At 40.3% G+C, this 21,623-nt stretch overlaps 1 protein-coding gene across 1 annotated transcript in view; it reads right to left on the bottom strand.

The window, feature by feature from the left end:
- Positions 1–21,623, bottom strand: part of LAMA3 (laminin subunit alpha 3) — a 237,299-nt gene that overhangs the window by 99,085 nt on the left and 116,591 nt on the right. The window contains exons 26-35 of the mRNA XM_040354074.1: positions 18,801–18,958; positions 16,011–16,119; positions 14,760–14,857; positions 14,050–14,221; positions 11,812–11,938; positions 11,590–11,729; positions 8,535–8,650; positions 4,643–4,854; positions 1,736–1,940; positions 55–199 (exon numbers count right to left, since the gene is read on the bottom strand). Of these exons, the coding sequence (XP_040210008.1) occupies positions 55–199; positions 1,736–1,940; positions 4,643–4,854; positions 8,535–8,650; positions 11,590–11,729; positions 11,812–11,938; positions 14,050–14,221; positions 14,760–14,857; positions 16,011–16,119; positions 18,801–18,958 (1,482 nt within the window). The remainder of the gene's footprint in view (positions 1–54; positions 200–1,735; positions 1,941–4,642; positions 4,855–8,534; positions 8,651–11,589; positions 11,730–11,811; positions 11,939–14,049; positions 14,222–14,759; positions 14,858–16,010; positions 16,120–18,800; positions 18,959–21,623) is intronic.

The raw sequence follows: 21,623 nt of genomic DNA, 5'->3' as shown, positions 1-21,623 counted from the left end.
TCTTAACTCTGAAGATGAATATAAAGAATCAGATTGTGTGGTCAGATACAGTACCTTGCACAAGCAGACACCAGTGTGGTGGTCACAGATCTGAGGAAGTGTCCCATCTGGATTGCAGATACATGGAAGGCAGTCAGGAAAGCGGAAATAACCTGGAGCACAGCGGTCACACTGCCTGCCTGTTATTCTTGGTTTACATCTGTCCAGAAAATACAGGGAACAAATTAATGGCAGTGTCAATGAATTAACTTTCCTATTTTATTATATGTTCCATTCATTTAGAACTGAGCTCTACCGCATTTTTAGTTATGCCTATCCACTGTTAGTGCCCAACCTCCAGCTATGGGCAGCACACACTCCTATAATATTAATGGTCAGGCATACAGCCTGCAGAGAGAGAGATCTGCCTGTCAGGCCTTCTGAATGGCTTGATGCTGATAGTGCATCATCCTGTATGCCTACTGTTGAACTTCCTCCAAAAGAGACAATGAGGACAGAAAGGAGTATGTTAGGGACACGTGGCCAACAATTGTCACCCCCTTCTCTCCTGTATTGTCTAAAATGTATAGTTAACTGCCTTAAGACCTCTTTCACACTGAGGCGCTTTGCAGGCGATATAACGCTAAAAATAGCACCTGCAAAGCGCCCTGAAAGAGCCGCTGCTGTCTTTCCAGTGTGAAAGCCCCATGGGCTAGCAGCATCTTTGGATTGGTGAAGGAGCATTGTGTATAACGCTCCTCCACCGCTCCTGCCCATTGAAATTAATGTGCACCGCGGCTATACCGCCGACAAAGCACGCTTTGCTGTGAATATAACCCTTTTTCAGCCGCTAGTGGGGGTTAAAAGTGTCCCGTTAGCGACTGAATATCGCAGCGAAATTGACAGTAAAGCGCCGCTAAAAATAGCGGCGCTTTACCGCCGACGCACCCACCGCCCCAGTGTGAAAGGGGCCTTACTTTTATTGAGGTACTGTTGTCCACGTTTGTGGCACCTAGTGGTTGGTATGGTCACTTGGTGCTCAAGTCCTGAAAGACTATTAGTGGTTGGTAGAGTTATTTAGTTATTTGGTGCTCAAGTCCTGAATAAAGTTTTAACATTGGTATTGGTCCGTGTGTTTAAAGGCCTAAAGGAATAATATATTTAAAGGTTTTAATACTGTTGGCGCTCTATAAATCCTGTATAATAATAATAATATTATTATGATTTAAACCCAAATAAAGGAGCTGTGGCCATAACTTTCGTTTCATGGTTTTCTTTATCATGAATGATCAGATGACCACTGTTTGAGTGGTTTTGGGGTGGTTGTTTGTGGGATTGTACAATCTAGTCCAAGCTTGTTATTTCATGGAGTGTAATTACAGTAGAGGGACAGAGCATTACCTAAACAAGTGAGATCATAGCAGCTTGCTATGGGGGCACCCGAGCCGAGCCGCTGCTCTGTGTGTGCATTTAGTCTTGCCTCTTTCTCCTCATTGACTCACTGGCAAAAGCCAATGGCGCCCGCTGTGTGTCTCAGCCAATCAGGAGGGAGAGTCCTGGACAGCAGAGTCTCTCATACAACATCTCTGACCCAATCTCATCTTAATGTACATTAACATTTTACCGAAACAGATTTTTTTTCTAGCTGCATTATGATGTAATCTACTAACAGTAAATAAATCCCCTATATTTAGTTGACTATCATAGCCATACTCCACAAAGCAGTACATTGCAGTAGATAAAACATGTGACTTACCTGCACTGTCCACTTATCCCATCACACTCTGGGTGGGATGGCTGTATTATGCCTATGGGTAAACAGTTGCACCCTTCACATCCCAAAAGAGGGTGGTAATTGAATGACTGTTGTTCACACACTTCACATGAAGGTTTGATGGTATGGGGAGGACAGATGCATCTGCCAGTTACTTCATCACAAAGACGGCGACCACAGTTACATGCTGAATAAACAAAGAAATCTGCTTTACTCTCCATACACAAAGTACAATATATTAATTTCTAGGTAAATGTTGAAAAATGAATGTGGTATGGTAGTTACAATGGATCCATGAAACTGTTGCTGGGCAAGTGTGCATGATTAAAAATGAAAATATAACAGAAAAACATATTTTTTTCATTTGGATAGAGTGATGAGGGGTAGAACCTCAACTGGCAGATTTTTATTGGTGTTTGTATTTCTGTTAGGAGATTAATTCCCTCCAATTTTCCTAATCATCTATGTCACTGGAAATGAAAGTGTAGGTAAATCAACATGTTTAAATTGACTTGAGAACAGATAGAGGGGAAACCTTCTGATGGGGACATGCGTTACTCAGACAACTCTGTAAGGCCTCACAGAGAGGCAAAGGGGTAATAAAAACGTACAAAAATCAGATTTTCTGTTACTTCTGCTAATCCTTTCCCACAATGCTGTTCACATGGTTTGCATCAGCCCTTTACTTGGCAGTGCCAATAATAACCACAAATCTCTGCTGTGTAAGAATTAATGCAATCCAGGTCATATCCTAAAATTATATTTATTCACTCATTTTTAGCCAGGACCAATGCAAGCCATCTCAAATACATGTTGACCTTGCTAGAAATTCAATTCCTCACCCTATCCTGTGAGGTGACCTTGACCAAATACAATATCTTATCTTTCTTCTGTAAACTAACAATTTCTCCTTGCAATGTGATGGACAAAGGCAGATATGATTGTATGGGTGACAGCCTTGACTTAGTCCATAGATAAACTGGAGGAGCAAGCATAGCCATCCAGGGACAGGAAGTGTTATTTGCAGGATTATCAGAAAAATAAAGGAAAAAAAGCCTAAAAAAAAATAAAAACACACCAGCCACCACATCCCAGGACCCATGTATACCCTCCTCAGTATCAACTAAGTGTGGATTTGTTATCTCATCTTCTACCTGGAGTGTGCACATTAATGCACAACCAGCAATACTCAAAAAAACTGTCATCCCTTAGGATGTAGCAGTGATCCCAACACTTTTCAAGCTTATCACTTATAGCTTTATCCAATAGACCGATCGTGTGTACAGATAATAATGCCCTGTACACACGATCGGTCCATCCGATGAAAACGGTCTGATGGACCATTTGAATCAGGGTTAACCGATGAAGCTGACTGATGGTCAGTTGTGCCTACACGCCATCGGTTAAAAAAACGATCGTGTCAGAACGCGGTGACGAAAAACACACAACGTGCTGAAAAAAAACGAAGTTCAATGCTTCCAAGCATGCGTCGACTTGATTCTAAGCATGCGTGGATTTTTAACCGATGATTGTGCCTACTAACGATCGTTTTTTTTCTATCGGTTAGGAATCCATCGGTTAAATTTAAAACAAGTTGGCTTTTTTTTAACCGATGGATAAATAACAGATGGCGCCCACACACGATCGGTTTGGACCGATGAAAATGGTCCATCAGACCGTTCTCATCGGTTTAACCGATCGTGTGTACGCAGCCTTAGACAACACATTGAATCTAACTACCACCTCAATTAGCCACTGAACCTATGTAACCCATAAAATAGTTAGGTAGAAACCCTACATGCCTCCCATCCCATCTAAATTAAACAATTGGATACATTTGAGCTCATCTTAACCCACCATAACGTGAGTACACATTTATCCATATTGATAAAAATAGTCACTGTTCAGATAAGCAATATAATAAAAGGAGAATGAAACCAGTGGGAGCTGCAAGTTTTCATCTTGTTCTCCTCACACTATGGCCACCATTGGGGGAAGTGAACTGAAGTTACACATTTCTGTGGACCTCTTCCTTACTTCAGAATATAGTGTTTCAGGAACAGTGCCCATAATATGCCCATAACCCATGAATATGCAGGTCTCAAAAAATGACTGCTGGAATCTGCAATCAAAATAATCTGTCCACTTCTTTCATGTATAGATAAGACAAAAATTTCCATTCAAGCAAATACACATTGACATGATGGTGAAAATGATTTCTGCTAATGCATTTGCAAATTGACTAAGCCGCGGCACATTACAAAGCATATAAAGTTAAACATAGCATATTCCTAAATAAATCTCTACAAGTTAAATATCTATTTAAAAAAGAATTCCAGGCATGGATATTTTATGAATATACATTATCCCAGCTTGGGACAATATAATTGTGCATACACCAAATCTGTGGGATCCCTCTAGAAACAGAAAATCACTGCAGTACACATTGCTACTCCAGCATTCTCTGATTGGCTGAAGTTGACAGTGTGACATCCCTCTACCACCTTTTCACTTCGTCCAATCGGAGAACAATCTGCATTTATTGAGAAGATGCAAATCAGTCTTTGAATGGCGCCTGTGTTGAGCAGCCGACCATCTCTGTTCAGAATGCAGTAGGGCAGCCAATTGGCATGGGTCCCGGAAGCTAATGGAGATCACTGTAGTAGCAGTGTTTACTACAGTGATTTCCAGCTTCTAAAGGGATACTATAGGTTTGGTAAATGCATAGTTAGTCCAACCTGAGCCTATGTAATAATGTACCTGGAATTCTTCTTTAAAGCCTTGCAACTTTGACCCTAAGCTGCACAACATGCATATTTATTAACCCTGAATGATTATATAAAAAAAGTAACTAAAAGTTCATAAGCATATTACTGCACTTAAACTTACGTCTACAGTAGGGAAATCCATAGTAGCCAGTAGCACACTGACTACATGTTCTCCCAATAACGTTAGGTCTGCAGCTGCACTGTCCACCCATAGGATTGCAGTTGGGGCTAGTGGCTCCCTCTAGGTTGCATTGGCATGGCAATGCGCCATCATTATAATTTGCAACAAGTGATCTTGCTGAATCTCTGCAGAACTCAGGTGAGGTAATTGGACTAAAAGAAAAAAAAATGCTTAAAAGTTGTAATCTTTTATACAGCAATTAATATTAACAAATGATTGCATAATTAATAATAATAAAAAGCAAATGAGAAAATCAGGATTATGAAATGTGCTGAATTAACAAGAATTAGTAAAATGTGTGATAATAGCTTGGATGCCTATGTTTCATATTGTAATGATTAAAGAGAACCTAATGGTTTAATGAGAAAACCATCTTCTGTAGGCCTCCTTGAAAGTGTTTTTGGTTTGATTAATTAATTAAGGCTTTTAACTTTGCTATGTGCCTTCCCCCAATTCATTCAGAGCACCTTTATTGGCCATGGCGGGACTCTTGTTTGACATAGCTTCCTACAGACTGAAGCAATTTTGCCAACACGTTAGTCAAGATCTGGCTGCCAAATGATCTTCCTGCTAAAAGATCATGGTACCAGCATGCATGATTGTACTGGGAAAATTTGCATTCAGGTACAGTTAAGCACCCTGCATGGTCCAAAATATGACACCCCTAGACTGCACCGATGCAAGATGCTTCTAACAAAGAAATTGTATGTGTAGACTTGTAGAACAGACCTATCGTAATTAGATTAATACAAGGGCCTCCCCCTTTTTAACCTATCCCTTTTCCTAGCCTACCCCTCTTCTTGACCCCCTCCTGTTTCAATATGCCCCCTCTCTCCCTGATCTTAATTTTTTTCTAGGACTTACCATTCTTCCTCCAACTCTCTCCTCCTTTTAGGACCTGCTAACCCTGGATGAGCTCCAGCGTGTTCGCATAGTACACGTGCAGAGCGCGCCAGGAAGTTTGCACGGCGCTGTGCTAATAACAGCCAGGGAGACATTTCCCGATGATCGGCTGCAGAGATCGGGAAATGTCTCCCTGGCTGTGATTAGCACAGCGCCGTGCAGACTTCCTGGAGGGCTCTGCACGTGTACTATGTGAACACGCTGGAGCTCATCCTTACTGCTAACCCTCTTTTATTTTCACTTCCTCCATTAACCTATTAGTTATGGCAAATGGAATGGAATCCCAATCTCTCTTCATCCATTCCATTCCTAAAAGTATTTTACCAATGGCTTTAGCTTAAAGAGGAACTGCAGTCTGCTCACATAATTTGTAATAAAAACATCTTTGCCATTCTGAAGCTTCCCTCCAACCACTTTGCATATTATTTTATATATACTGTGATTCTGTACTTGCCAAATATGCTGCAGAAATCTCCCTCCACTAAGTCTGGCTGCATCCATTTTAACTGTGGGTAGCTGAAGATGCTTCCTGTTCACTTCCTGGATTTACAGACACACAGAGGCTCACCTCCAGCTTTGCAGCCCTACAGCTCTCATTGGCCCTCTTATGACTCACCCCTCTCCCATCCTGGCAAACTCTCACAAGAGTGAGGGAGAGAGCTGTGCATGATGTAATAAGCCTTAGCGAATGATCAGACAAGAAAAAGGAAGTGGGCTGTATAAGGTATTTACTGGCAGAAAAAAAAATGTTTTACTATCAAAAGTTAAAACAACAAGAGCAGAAGATTTAATAGATGAAAAGTTGAAAAAATTACTAAAGTTCCGCTTTAAGTTGGTACTGCTGATTTATACCTATTTAAAATGCCTATTTGCTTTGGCATTACAGGGCCTCCTGTGACATTATCTCAAACAGATAATTCTGATCATAAGCTCTGTAAGTAGCAAGGCCTGCAAATGTAACGCCAATGTCTCCCAAGCCATCTGGTTCATATGTCTCGTTCCACATGAATCTTACAGCATTTTGTCTAATATTCACAAGGTGGCAGCACTACACACTTCTCACTGAGCTTGGGGAGGATCTGTGTGCATCATGCTGAACCTGAACTATAAACAAATCCGATTTATTTCAATGGCCCCTGTTCACATTTGAGCGTTCTGTTGCCTAAAGCAAAACGTATGTCACGTAAAAAAGTACAGGCAGATTACAGGCGTTTTAATTATTTTACATTGGTGACCTTTTAACCTTGAAAACACCTGTACAAAAACGCTGAAAAATTCTGCAAAAAGCGCCAGAAAAACACCTAGGTGTGAACAAAGCCTAACTTTCTATGTGATTATGTAACAGAAAGAATAAATAAAACTTAAAAATGTTGTTCTAAAAGAAAAAGTCATTGGATTAAAAAAAAAAATAGAAAAAAAAGGTAGCAAAGTTTTACAGTCGTCCCACACTGAAGAACTTTTTCTATGTATTTTCTGAATGAAGCCCCTTTAACCTCCCTGGCGGTATGATTCTGTCTGGAATTACGTACCAAAAGCGGTACAATTATTTTGCATGGAAATTTGGCGTTTTAAACTGTAGGCCTGTAATTTTTAGAAATAACTCACTTAAATCTGACCAAGCAAGAGTCTTGTAGGCATCCCGGGTATGATTTTTTTTTAAAAACAAAATTATAAATTATAATATAATAAATAATTATAAATAATTATAACAAATAATAATATAATTATAATAAAAAATATTCAATAATGTAATCAACTCAAAATCACTGAAATTTACTCAGTTGCAGAATTGTCGCTGTCATTATTTTTTTTTTTTTATGACGAATTTCCCCACAAATCGCTATCGCACATTTCTGCAAGTGATTATAATTTATTATTGCTGTTTTCTAGCTGATCTAAAACCATTTTTGACATAAAGGGACACTTTTGGACAATCTACAGTTTTTAGGCAGAAATTACATTTTTTATTATATAAAAGTACATGCAGGACACTGGGCAGACCACTAGGGACAAGGGGGGTGTGTATTTTTTACATACAGTACTGTAATCTATAAGATTACAGTATACTGTATGTAAAGTGTTTGTTTACTTTTTTGAATTTGGCGCCGTTCTCCGCTCCCGTGCGTCGTAACGTCGCAGGGAATGGAGATCGGCGGCACACGGGGACACTGTGAATCGAGCGAGGAGGACCCGCTCGCTCACACAGCGGGGTGGCATCGCTGGATCCAGGGACAAGGTAAGTAACTTGCCTGTGGATCCAGCGAAAGGTAAGCCGCGCCGCTGCACGTCCACCCCGAGCGTGACTCGGGGTTACCGATCCTAGCATAAAAAATCAACCCCGAGTCACGCTCGGGTTTACCGCCAGGGAGGTTAAGGAAAACCTAAAGATGTCTTATAAGCCACTGAGCCCTGTGCAAAATCTGCAACGGACACCATGTTATGTCTTCTAGGTCTATTCATGAGGTCGCGTACACACCATCGGTCCAAACCGATGGAAACGGATCGAAGTTCAGTTTCATCGGTCCAAATCGTCCGTGTGTACGCCCCATCGGACAAAAGTTAGAGAACTTGCTTTAAAATCGAACCGTTGGACCGCTGACCGATAGGTCCAAACCGATGGTTAGTACACAAAAGCATCGGTTCAAAACCCGCGCATACTCAGAATCAAGTCGACGCATGCTTAGAAGCATTGAACTTCGTTTTTTTAGCACGTCGTGTGTTTTACGTCACCGCATTCTGACCCGATCGTTTTTTGGAACGATGGTGTGTACGCACATCAGACCATCAGTCTGCTTCAGCGGTGAACCGATGAAAACCGTCCGTCGGACCATTCTCATCGGATGGATCGACCGTGTGTACGCGACCTAAGAAATCATCCACACCTACATTATCAACAACAGTAAGAATTACAATTATAAATGTTCCTTACTCAATATAAAAGCTGTTTTCCCCACATATATTAATGAAGTCAAAAGATTTATCCAAGGGTTTCTCTTGCAGAAGGTCATAGGAGTAACTGTCTGTTGGAACCAGCAGGATGGACTCCTAAAACATAATGATACATTGTTTAGCATCAAACTATTATATCTGATAAGGCAAAGTGCAAGGCAAGAGCTGAAATCATATTTGAGTGGTCTGAAAGCACTGAATTAGAATTTGATTCGATTTGACAAGTCACAGCACTTTGTAATACATCTTTGTTCTTTTCTATCTTTCGGGAAAAGCATTGCAAATTCCTCTGTTGCTGTTGCACCTTGCCACCAAATGGGTTCCAATGGTTACAAATTAATATAATATATTGGTGGTTTATTGAGTTACAGCTCTTATTCTTCACTGCTCCATAAATGAGTAGCCACTTTGAATGTCTGCCAGTTATCCTCAAGACAGCAAAAATTGTCAATATCAAGACACCAAAATATCTGTATTTAATACAAAATCAATCAATAGAGCTGCATTCATATCAGCAGAATGTTTACAAAAAGGAATAAGCAACTAATCCAGACAATAACTTTCCTAGATCTCTATCCAATATGCACACATAAGATAAAACCAAAACTGTGCAAAAACTGGCAGAGGTCGTGATTCATTACACTGCAATAAGATTTAAGGTGTGCCAAACAGTTCTTTGAGTAGATATAAACTCAAAAACAAAAAAATTTAAATAGTGCAGCTTTCCAGTCCTTAGATTTTTTTTAGGTCTTTTTTCCCTTTATTTATTAATAAACCTGCAAATTACACACATTGGGTCGGATTCAGAAAGCACTTACGCCGACGTATCTTCTGATACGCCACGTAAGTGCACGGATGCGCCGTCGTATCTCTGCGCCTGATTCTTGAAATAAGATATGCCTGACTTTTGGCTCCATCCGACGTAAGTCTCCTACACCGTCGTATCTTACGCGTCGAATATGTAAATGAGCGAGATACGCCGATTCACGAACGTACTTACGCCCGTCGCAGTAGTCTAAGCCGTTTACGTAAGGCGTACGTCCGGCGTAAAGTTAAGCCACATAGAGCAGGTGTAAGTCATGTTAGGGTATGGACCAGGGAACAGCCGTTGTATTTTACGTTGCTTACGTAAGTCGTATGTGAATGGGGCTGGGCGTAGGTTACGTTCACATCGTAGGCATTGAGCCGTCGTATCTTAGGGAGTATATGCTAAGTGATTCTGAGCATGCGTGCGCATGCGCGGTTCGTTCGGCCCTTCATTTACATGGGGTTCATTTTAATAGATCCCGCCCACTAACTTCCTACTTTGAATTAGGCGGGCTTACGCCGGCCAATTTACGTTACGCCGGCGCAACAAAGGGAGCAAGTGCTTTGTGAATACTGTTCTTGCCTCTCTATGTTACGTCGGCGTAGCGCATATGAGATGCACTACACCGCTCTAAAGATGCGCCGATCTACGTGAATCCGGGCCTTTCTGTCCTTTTGTGGCTATGCTCATTTCTCCACTGTACAAGGGAAGGAGCCATGGTTGTCAAACAGGCTGGACTGCAAAAATTAACAAGAAAGTTCATCTTATAACAGTGGTTCTCAACCTTTCTAGTGCCGTGACCCCTTGATGAAATTTCCCAAGTTGTGGGAACCCCCAACAGTAAAATTATTTACAAAGTGTATAGCACCCAAGCATGTATCTAGCACTGACACGGAATAACCACTTTTGAGGAACCAACTTGGACGTTCATATATAAATGATATGTCTTGTTCCATATTAATTATTTTCTTGCATAGCCACGTCATGTTGGACTTAAAAAAAAAAAAAAAAAAGGCGGAACTCCGCTTTAAGTCCAACATGACGTGGCTATGCAAGAAAAAAATTATTATGGAACAAGACATATCATTTATATATGAACGTCCCAGTTGGTTCCTCAAAAGTGGTTACTCCGTGTCAGTGCTAGATATTCAAAGTGTATAGCACCCAAACATGTATCTAGCACTGACACGGAATAACCACTTTTGAGGAACCAACTGGGACATTTATATATAAATGATATGTATTGTACCACAATTATATTTTTCACAGTCATGTCAGACTTATTTAATCAAAATCTATGTATTAATTACACTGCTGTGACAAACAGTACAAAAATGCCTTAATTACCGGTATTTAGTGCCTGGCTTGCCAAAGTACCTCAGGTTACCTCAGGTGTTCCGTCAGCATCAGCAACCCGTCTATTATATTAACTGGAAGTGACGCCGCCGCCAACTTGGTACCCTCGTCCGCAGCAAGGCTACAGTTAGAAGTTGGCAAGCGGACATCTTTTTACACCCACCAAAGTCTTGTATTTTACATGTATTTTTACCAGTAAACTGAGCTTATATACTATATAAAGCTTATATAGTATATAAGCTCAGTTTACTGGTAAAAATACGTGTAAACTGCAAGAATTCGGTGGGTGTAAAAAGATGTCCGCTTGCTGACTTCTAACTGTAGCCTTGCTGCGGACGAGGGTACCAAGATGGCGGCGGCGTCACTTCCGGTTAACTCCGATTGCTGACTTCCAACTGCAGCCTTACTGCGGACGATAGTACCATGATGGCGGCGACGGAACGTCACTTCCACACGGTTCTCCTCTCCTGCAATTAACGTCTTGCTGGCCGAGACAGACAGACTCAGGCCCAAACGGTAATTTCGGGTCCGTCTCAGCTGCGTTACAGTTTGGACTAGCATTCGCGACCCCCGGAAAATTGCCAAACAACCCCCCGGGGGTTTTGCGACCCCCGGGTTGAGAACCGCTGTCTTATAAGAAATCACAAGGACACTGCATTTCTGGCAAGATTAATCAGTATTTTCTGTGCTCGAAATAGGAAAACAAATGCAGCCACTACATTGACTACTGGTAAGCTAAAATATACTTTTACGTTTACATTCTGGTGGGGCTAATGCTAATGGCATTTGATAATACTAAACAAGAGGGCACTTTAGGATCGTTTAGGTGCAAGTGCAGCTCAAAAACCATAGCCACCTCTAATAAACTCACCAAAATCAGTAACTTATCTGGAGGAGCTGTCACTGTCACTGACAGGTCTGGGTTAGTGACATCGAGGCCAATACGATTACCGGCAACTACCAATTCTCGGCAGCCAAACACATGAGGGCAATATGAAGCGTTGAAAGTACCTGTGGAAAATAAAAGCTTGCTTTTGACCCTTATAGGAGATACAAGTTACAGTACTTACAAATACTTGTATAACAGCTATACCTGAATATTGTGCTCCCCCATTCACTACCACTGATACAGGAAATGTGGGGTTTTCAGCCTGGTAGTAATGGACAATGAAGACATATCTCTCTGTATGGGGTATTCTTCTTGCCAAAGTGATGTCATTCTGTGTGGTTGGCAGATAAGAACATATGAGAAAATAAATTTTAGCTTAACATTTCAGTTTACATTTCTCCACTGGGCAGATTTTCCCATGACCCCAGGAGGGGGGAAGTGGTGGTTAACAGGATAGGAAGACCCAGACAGCAGTAAAAACATTGTCAAGCCTCGTACACACGACCGGGATTCCCAGCGGTATAAATTCCGCCGGGAATCTCAAAGGGAAAACCGAGAACCTGCTCCGTAAGTTTCCCCCGTGTACACACGGCCGGGATTTCCTGGCAGGAAAACCGGTCGTGTGTACAGGGCATGAGTATAAAATATTGTTCATTATACTGTCATGCATGCACTCACCTTTTTTGACAATTGCTGTTTAAAGGGATAAACAATTTTCATCTATATATGACCGAACAAGGCCCCCTGCGGGGGTTACTCTTGCATTGTATTTCTTTTCGATTTTCAATAAAATTTATTGTACCAGAAAACATTGTCAGGTTATTGCCCACTCCACTAAAAGGATTTTTTTTAGTTTTTAGACTGTATTACCATTGCCAATCCCCTTCTGGTACAGAAACGATAATGCTTACACCTATTTTGGTTGAAGTCGAGTATAAAAAGTCTTGCTTCTCAACTCCAGCTCTCCTACAACCCCCAACCCCCACCCCCTTGTCTCTGGTACCTTATACCTTTCCTTTTTTTTCCCTAGCCTTTCCTTCTAGTCTCTTTTCCTTGTCTGGCCATACATATTTTGAAAACTACTTAAACATTGGATGTTATATTTTTATATTAATTTCCCATTCATAAATATATTAACCTTGAGGTGGCGGATACCACCGCCATACTATGGGTCCTTTCAAATTGCCGGGGTAAATGCACTGCATTTCATAGATGTTACATTGTATCTGGGACTTACAATAGACTCTCCATAACTCTGCTTTGTTCAATGTCTGCTGTTGCTAGACCCTGGCACCCAGGGCACATGCCACAGGTCTTCCACTGAGTGCCCAAGGTCTCTTTTGAGATATGGAAAATATAAAACCTAGGTGTTATATAGGTTTGGAAGATTCTTAATTTTATCCAGTTTTCAATCCACATATTCTTTATTTTGTCATCGTAATCTGGGATCACAGTCTTTGATACTTCAAATTGTATTAGTCTTAATTTTGATACAAAGTGGTCATCATGGTTTCCCTCAACATTTTAATCTGCATGCCCAGAGGTGACCCTGGTCTATTAGGATACTATCCGGGAAACACCCTTATGTCTCTGTATACATTGCATTATCTCAGATGTACTGTACAAGTCTTTGGTTTAAATAAAGGTTTAAAAAAAGCCTTGTGTGATCTAATAATACGCTGGTATCCTAAATTGTTGGGTTTACTGTTCACAAACTGCATAAGGTAAGGATGGCTAAACTCTTCAATGATTTTAATGGATGCCTTTCAACTCACTAGAAATTAATAATTTATTTACAAATTAATTATTACACAAAGATGTTCCTTGAGTATGACTTAAAGGAGTTGTAAAGGTAAAAAAGAATTCCCTAAATAGCTTCCTTTACCTTAGTGCAGTCCTCCTTCATTTACCTCATTCTTCAATTTTGCTTTTAAATGTCCTTATTTCTTCTAAGAAATCCTCACTTTCCGTTCTTCTGTCTGTAACTCCACACAGTAATGCAAGGCTTTCTCCCTGGTGTGGAGAAAGCCTCTTGAGGGGGGAGGGGGCGAGCAGGAGTGTCAGGTTGCCCACTAACACACAGCTCCTTTCTCTATCTGCAAAGTAGAGAGCGTCCTGACCCTCCTGCTCGCCCCCTACCCCCTTTAAGAGGCTTTCTCCACACCAGGGAGAAAGCCTTGCATTACCGTGTGTAGTTACAGACAGAAGAACAGGAAGTGAGGATTTCTCAGAAGAAATAAGGACATTTAAAAGCAAAATGGAAGGATGAGGTAAGTGAAGGAGGACCGCACTAAGGTAAAGGAAGCTATTTAGGGAAAACATTTTTTTACCTTTACAACTCCTTTAATTAGTACCACATAAATAAGGAAACAGGTATTTTCTGAAATCCTTAACAAGGCATTAAAAAATATATCTAGTTCCATGTTATAGCAAATGAATTACCTGTGGTGATTTTAGCTGTACTCTGTTGCCTGAGTGACCTGGAAGCCCTGGTCCTGGGACATGTTCTTGTACTATGGGTTTCTGTCCATCAGAATATACAGCATCTTTGACAGAGTCCAGGAACAACGCCAGAGGTGGAGTTTCATAGACTGAAGATTGAATGCACGATGGGCTACAAAACAAACACATAATTACCACCACTGCATAGTGAATAATTGTCAACTCTATCTTTTCAGATAAATGCTAAAATAATAAAAAAAATTGAAATAAATAACAATACATGATCCCATTGATTAAAAATAGACCAAATAGTAACAGACAGTTAGCATTTTTGTAGAGTAAATGTCCCCATTGGAAGATTTACCCTTTGTTGTCAGTAAATATTAGGAATTGTCCCTCAATTCCTATCCTAGTGACAATGGTCACCAGGACAAATGAAGTTAGTGAATCTCCCTGGTGGGGACAGAGGTGACAATAAATGTTTGATAGGGGGTTCTAACCTGTCACTGCTCTATCCAAAATTAAAAAGGTGCATGGCTTTAGATACACTATATTGCTATTTGATAAAATAGTTTGAATAGTTGAACACTGAATAGGTGAATGCGAATGGGCCATATGAACACAGATTTAGGAACAGTTGTTTACACGTTCAGATTTTGACTATAAAATAAAACTATTTAATACTAAAAAAAGCTAACTTATATGTTTACCTTTGACCTGGAATACGCCCATAAGCAGCGATACATTGCACCTTGGGCTCTGCATATTCAATAGTAAACTCTTCTATGGGAACCACACATACAGAGTGCTGAAATACAAATGTAGAAACGTTAAATACAGGAAAAGGAAAGTAGAAAAGAAAAAAAAATGCACAAAACAGCTTTCAGCGGTTGGAGGCTGTGACTACCTATTGCGGTCAGCAAAAAGTGCCCTGAACTAATCCTGACCAGTCAAAGGTCACCTAGTGGGGCAGAGCTAAACATCATCTACTGTGCACTGAAGTCCAGATTAAAGCAGTACTACAGACTTAAAGTGATTCTAAAGCTTTGTACACACAGGCCGAAAATCATTTGAAATCAATTGGTTTAGAAGGAACCAGGCGACTTTTGGCTCTTGTGTACAGCTGTATGCTCTACAGAAGGTGGTCTCACCACCGGCTTCTTTCGAACTGGCATGCAAGAAATTCAGCATCCGACCCGCATTCGATCAGCCAGTGTTAATCAGTGTGTTCTGGCAGGCGGGAGTCTCCATAGCAGAGCAGAGAGATATCCTATGTTGGTAGAAAACTGTCAGTTTTTTCCTTTAGTCTGCTGGGTTGAACTAGGGTTGCCACCTTTTCTTCAAGTCAAACCCGAACACTTAAGCGGCGCGCAACAATTTTTTTTTGTTAATAAATAACATTTCTAATCATATGAAGTTAATGATAGTCTCCTGCTGCCATCAGTCACATTACTGGGAGAAAGGAGCAGATGTGTGGTTTGCTGGGCATTGTGTGTGTCTATGGATGCACACGGCTTGGCTCAGGAACCTGATGGAAGCATACACGCATACACGGGTGTGTCCATAGCATCTAGCTAGCTAAAGGAGGCACCCATTAGCAGGGAAGAAGGGGCAGCACTTAGGGGACCCCCAGAAGAAGGCCATATTTTAGGTAAACATAATATACATAATAGATAAGACTGGACCTTCTGTGCTAAAAAAATAAATAATAAAAAATAAGATTTAATATCACTTTAAGCTTGTATGATCCATGTGTAGCTTTATTTCAGAATGGCAACAGATATTAATCTATCACAAAGAGCCTAAAATTGTCTGTTTCTCCCTGCAAGCCTGCCTACACACAAAGACTTACTTCAAGGCATTGTACATGGAAATGGTCAATTAATGGATATTATAAATCCCATGATGAGTAGAGGTGACAACGTTATTAGTAAAAATAAAGATGATCAAAGTCAACTTACCAACATGAAGCTGACTGAAGTTGCTGTCACTTGAATTTCTACCTCTGAAAACAACTCAAATGTTGCAATGCGATTCATGCTGTCCACCACAATACTGCGACAAAGGGAGCTAATACAGAGAATATCATATACTGTTTGTCAATTGATTGCTCATTGTAAGATATTCTCACACTACAAATATTATTTTAGGTAAATATTTAAACAGCAATCCAATGCAAACATTTTCGTGCACTGAGGCACATTACGGCACATTGGGTAAGCCAGCATATACAAAATGAATGGGCTGTATCACACCTCAATGCACAGAAATTTAGATTGTTGAATTGCTGATTTTTTTTGCAACATACCGCAATGCACATCTTGGGCCAGATTCACAAAGAGATACGACGGTGTATCTACAGATACACCATCGTATCTCTGACGTAAACTGGTCCTATCTATGCGCCTGATTCATAGAATCAGTTACGCATAGATAGGGCTAGATTCGACAGTGTTACAATGTGTTACACTGTCGGATCTTTTTTTCAATTTAAAAATGGCGCCGGGGGCGTTCCCGCTGATTTACGATAAATAATATGTAAATCAGCGAGATACGCAAATTCACGAACGTACGCGGACCCGTCGCAGTGTTCTTACGTCGTTTCCGTAGCGGTTTTCCGTCGTATACTTACCCCAACTTTTATCAGGCGCAGCCAATGTTAAGTATAGCCGGCGTTCCCGCGTCGAATTTGAATTTTCCTACGTCGTTTGCGTACGCAGATTCACAAACACGCGCGATGCAAGTCCCGCTCACGTCGCAACCACTGACGTCCTAGTGACGTCAGTGGGAGCAATGCACGCCGGGAAATTCCCCGGACGGCGCCTGCGCATTTAAATCGGCGCGGGAACGCGCCTGATTTAAATAGTACACTCCCCTAGCCGCGGAATTTGAATTCCGCCGGGGGATTTAGGATCCGCCGTCGCAAGTTTGGAGGTAAGTTGTTTGTGAATTAGCCACTTGCCTCCTAAACTTGCGGGAGCGGATCTTAATTCACGTGGAACGAGCGGATCTATAGATCCGCTGCGCTACGTGAATCTGGCCCCTTGTGTTGTAGTGAGCTGGATTACACTGTAAGGTGAGCTGGATTACACTGTAAAAGTATTCTGGAAAGTATATTCAAGTGCATTCAAAATGAATGGCATTGCAACATACTATAGCTTGCATGCTGCATTACCATGTGTAATCAAGCCCTTTTAAAATCAGGAAAATATGTCATTGTTGTATTGCAAGATATATACATGTACCAGGACTGTTAAAAAAAAGCACATAATGGAGAAAATCATAAAGTGCCAATCAGAGTAACACATGGCATAATCAGAATTCACTTTACTGAAGTCACAGTAGCACAAGTTGGACATTGATTGGTACAAATACAGCACCTTTCAACTGGAATATACACTATAAAAAGAAAATAAACATGTTTACTTCAAATGTTTTTCTTTTAACGTATGTATCCCCTCAGCTGTTATCAGTACAGATGTCCCCATTAGAAGGTATTTTCTATACCTGGGACAACTCTAACATTTCGGCTATCCCATCATTTTTTTTACAGGAGACAGTAGTTTCCAGGGCAAAAATTAAGGGTGCATGTTCCCCAGCAGGGACAGTGAAAGCAAGAAAAACCTATAATGCATTTTACACTTTCTCACTGTACACAAAATTACAAAAAAACCTCTCTTTACATACACTTTGGGGTCTATAACGTTTGTTGTGTAGATGTGACAAACATTGGCACAATTATCATGAAAATTGCAGTACTGACTCCATTGTGTGTGGTTCCAATATTGTCAGTGCCATCTAGTGCCCACAATAGATTTTTGTTTCCTGATTAAAGTATTTCTGGAAAAAAAATGCATTATAGCCACTAAGGCCCCATACACACGGTCGGACAAAACCGATGAGAATGGTCCGAAGGACCGTTTTCTCCGGTCACCTCTGAAGTGGCCGTATGGCCTGATGTGTGTACACACCATCAGTTCAAAATCCGATCGGGTCAGAACGCGGTGACGTAAAACACACGACGTGCTCAATAAAACGAAGTTCAATGCTTCCAAGCATGCGTCGACTTGATTCTGAGCATGCGCAGGTTTTGAACCGATGCTTTTCTGTACTAACCATCGGTTTGGTCCGATGGGGCAGCAGTCCATCGTTCGGGTTTGAAGCATGTTTTAAAATTTTGGACCGAAGGAAAATAGACCGATAGCCTATACACACGGTCGGTTTGGTCCGATGAAAATGAACTTCGGTTCATTCTCATCGGTTCGGTCCGACCGTGTGTACGGGGCCTTAGTGGCACCTAAATTATAGGAACTACACGTATTTCAGAAAACACGGTCATTTTCACCCTGATTGTGTGGATTTGTCATATCAGCACTGCAAACATTTTATACATAGAACACTTTTAGTTCGGACATGTAATTTGCCTTGGTGAGAACAGTCCTGCTTTTGATCTGATTTATAGAAATAGCCTCCAGAACTTTCCACCTAATGCAGGCTATGGTTGTAGCTGTGCCATGGTCAATATTCCATTGACAACTTGTCACTAGAACCCTGAGAGTGATTAAGGTCCCATTGTGTTATAGTAAGTACATTTTAGGAGTGACAAAAGTGACAGTAAAAGTATTAGTTTCACTAATGCCCAACCTGGCAAGCTCTCTCACACTAGTGGGAGTCAGATGATTACCTTAAATAAACCAATTCATTGACTGGTACATAAACATATGAGTTTGTGAACAAAGACACTTCTGTACCTGTATTTGCAGTTATAGAGCCTGACTCTGGCTGAAGTAGAAGGGTTACTGGCTGTAAACACATTAAGAATATATTGCTGAGGGTCTTCGTTGGCATATTCAAACACAAGCACATAAAATCCAGCCTTGGGGACATTTACCCTGAATCGGAGCTCCACCTGTAAAGAGAATTCATAGGTTATCTGTCAAGAACATAATATGGAAGTAAGTTGCCTTCTATAAAATCTTACAAAACAGTGTCATTTGTATACTAGAGCAATCACCTAAATACATCTATACATCTGCCATTCCACAACTTACTATGATTTAAATGTACTACCCACATGACACATCATTCATGTATCTTAAAGTGAATGTAAACCCTTACAATGAGCTTCTATTATTTTCTGCCTTTTTGTCTGCTAAATATACTGTTGAGTGTGTTTTGTTACATCTGTTCGACAACTGCAAGACAATACCTATTGATTAGGCCAAATCACTTTTTTTCAGAGCTGAGTTTGAGTAGTTCTGCAAAAAACAACTGGGCAGGCCTGGCACTATTCAGCCTACCCCAAAAAGTGTGTTGTCAAACCATGTGATCGCTGTGACCAATCACAAAAGATCACATGATAATTGTACATGATGGATAGATTACATTCATTGTGTACTATTGTGTTGATCTCTGTGATTTGTCACAGTGCTCACATGGTACAGACAGGAACAATTGCAACCCAACTGTGAAAACAAATAATAAATGAATGGGACAGTCTGTACTGTACCATGTAATTAGCTGTGGCCAATCACAGCTAATTGCAATAGTACACAATGAATGAATGTTTTTTATTCTGAAAAAATGGTTGTTCGTAACAGTGATATTCACAGTTACAGTATAAGCAATCACAGTTTAAAAAATAAATAATAATCCTAATAACCCCCCCCCCCCCAGAGTAGTACAGTGTTACTATAATAACACTGTATTGCTCTGGTCACAGTATGTAAAAAAAGAAAAATATAATTAAAAATATATATTTAACATTTGTATTTGTTTTTTTGTCACCAGTCAGTGTCCCTGATCACTATGGTAAGGTATTGCTCTGGTCACAGTATGTAAAAAGATAAATAAAATAACTTTGTGTCCCTGATCACCGCCAAACCATTATATGATGACGCTGTACTGCACTGGGGACAGTATGTAAAATAAAAAAACAAAATATGAAAAAACATATTTTTTTATTTCTTCATTTTAATATTTAATAATTTTACAAAATATGTTCAAATATGTTTTATTTAAAGAGGAGACTTGACACAGTGGCGTGGCTTACAAATGTATCTGCAAATGTGTACAACAAGGAATTCTGTTTTAAGAAGTTGCCTATTGGAAATACTTGTGGGTTAGGTTTCCTTTGCAGACTTGAGTGTTAGGTAATTTCTGCAGTACTCATTTGTGGTACATTTGTTATTAACTGACCAAGTGGATGTAGTTTTCCCTTTGGGCTCTGTTATTGTATATACAAAAATCCAGACAGTGACACAAAAGCTGAGGGGCCCAATTAAATATGTAAATATAATAGGTCACATGTCAAACAGAAAACCATATTAAACATTTTGTATTTACTCAATTTACTTTTTACATGTGACCCTGTTTAATAGCTTAGAGTGCCATTCCAATTGCCCACCAAACTGCATCGGTAATCCTCCACATTTGGGTGCCAGCGTCTGTAGTGCTTATACAAGCCTGTTATACTAGTGTGTAGAGGTCCTCTATGATAAAGCCCGGTTGGTGGGGTAAAATGCATCAGGGGTGTGGCCTGGGAGGATTTCTAGGCTGAGGTCGCTTTACATTAGTACACGGGCTCTCAGGTGTGCGGTGTCTTCGGACTACAGACTACTTTTTTTGATGTCACAATGTAGAGTATACGATTTCCTATCATCTGTGCCCAGTCTTGCCACACAGAGTTAATCCAGCTCTGAGCAATCCTCTTTTATTGTTCAGTGAAAATTAACAGACTTCCAGATAAAACCCTGTCTAAATAAAAAGTCCATTCCTCTCTCCATGCTTTGAGTGACAGGTTATTTACATATCTAGCTTGGACATGTTTATCATATGTTATGTTATGTTTATCATAATATGAGGTGATCCACAGTTCATTGTATATTACCAGGATGTGTTATGTGGGGGAGGGGTGGATTTCTCACTTTTTATACTGTGGATCACCTCATATTATGATAAACATAACATATGATAAACATATCCAAGCTAGATATGTAAATAACCTGTCACTCAAAGCATGGAGAGAGGAATGGACTTTTTATTTAGACAGGGTTTTATCTGGAAGTCTGTTAATTTTCACTGAACAATAAAAGAGGATTGCTCAGAGCTGGATTAACTCTGTGTGGCAAGACTGGGCACAGATGATAGGAAATCGTATACTCTACATTGTGACATAAAAAAAATGTTTGGGTTTACATCCACTTTAATCAGAAGTTTTCATATCTTTGATTAAGTATTTGACTTTATAGCAGACAGCTTTATAAAGTCAAGAGCTTGGCAACTATGTCCGAAAACATTGATGACCAAGTGACCATACAGTGTGTTATATTGTAAACGTTAACCTATAGTGTGCAGAATCACCATTATTTAGTTGACTGATACATGTCTAAGCAATATATTCTAATTGACAAAGAGCCATTAAAGTGGAAGTAAACCCTCCTATGTTTTTCAGCCAAGGAAGCTGCCATCTTGGCCTGTTTAATCTACAACTGCCATGATGCTGCACATGTGATCGGTTATGACACTAGCCATTGGATGGTTTGACAGTCTGGTTGAGAGCACAACTAATGGGT

Source organism: Rana temporaria, chromosome 5 (assembly GCF_905171775.1).
Source record: "Rana temporaria chromosome 5, aRanTem1.1, whole genome shotgun sequence".
Lineage (NCBI taxonomy): Eukaryota > Metazoa > Chordata > Amphibia > Anura > Ranidae > Rana > Rana temporaria.
Note: the sequence above shows the minus strand (reverse complement) of the source record. Positions and strands in the feature narration are given on the sequence as shown.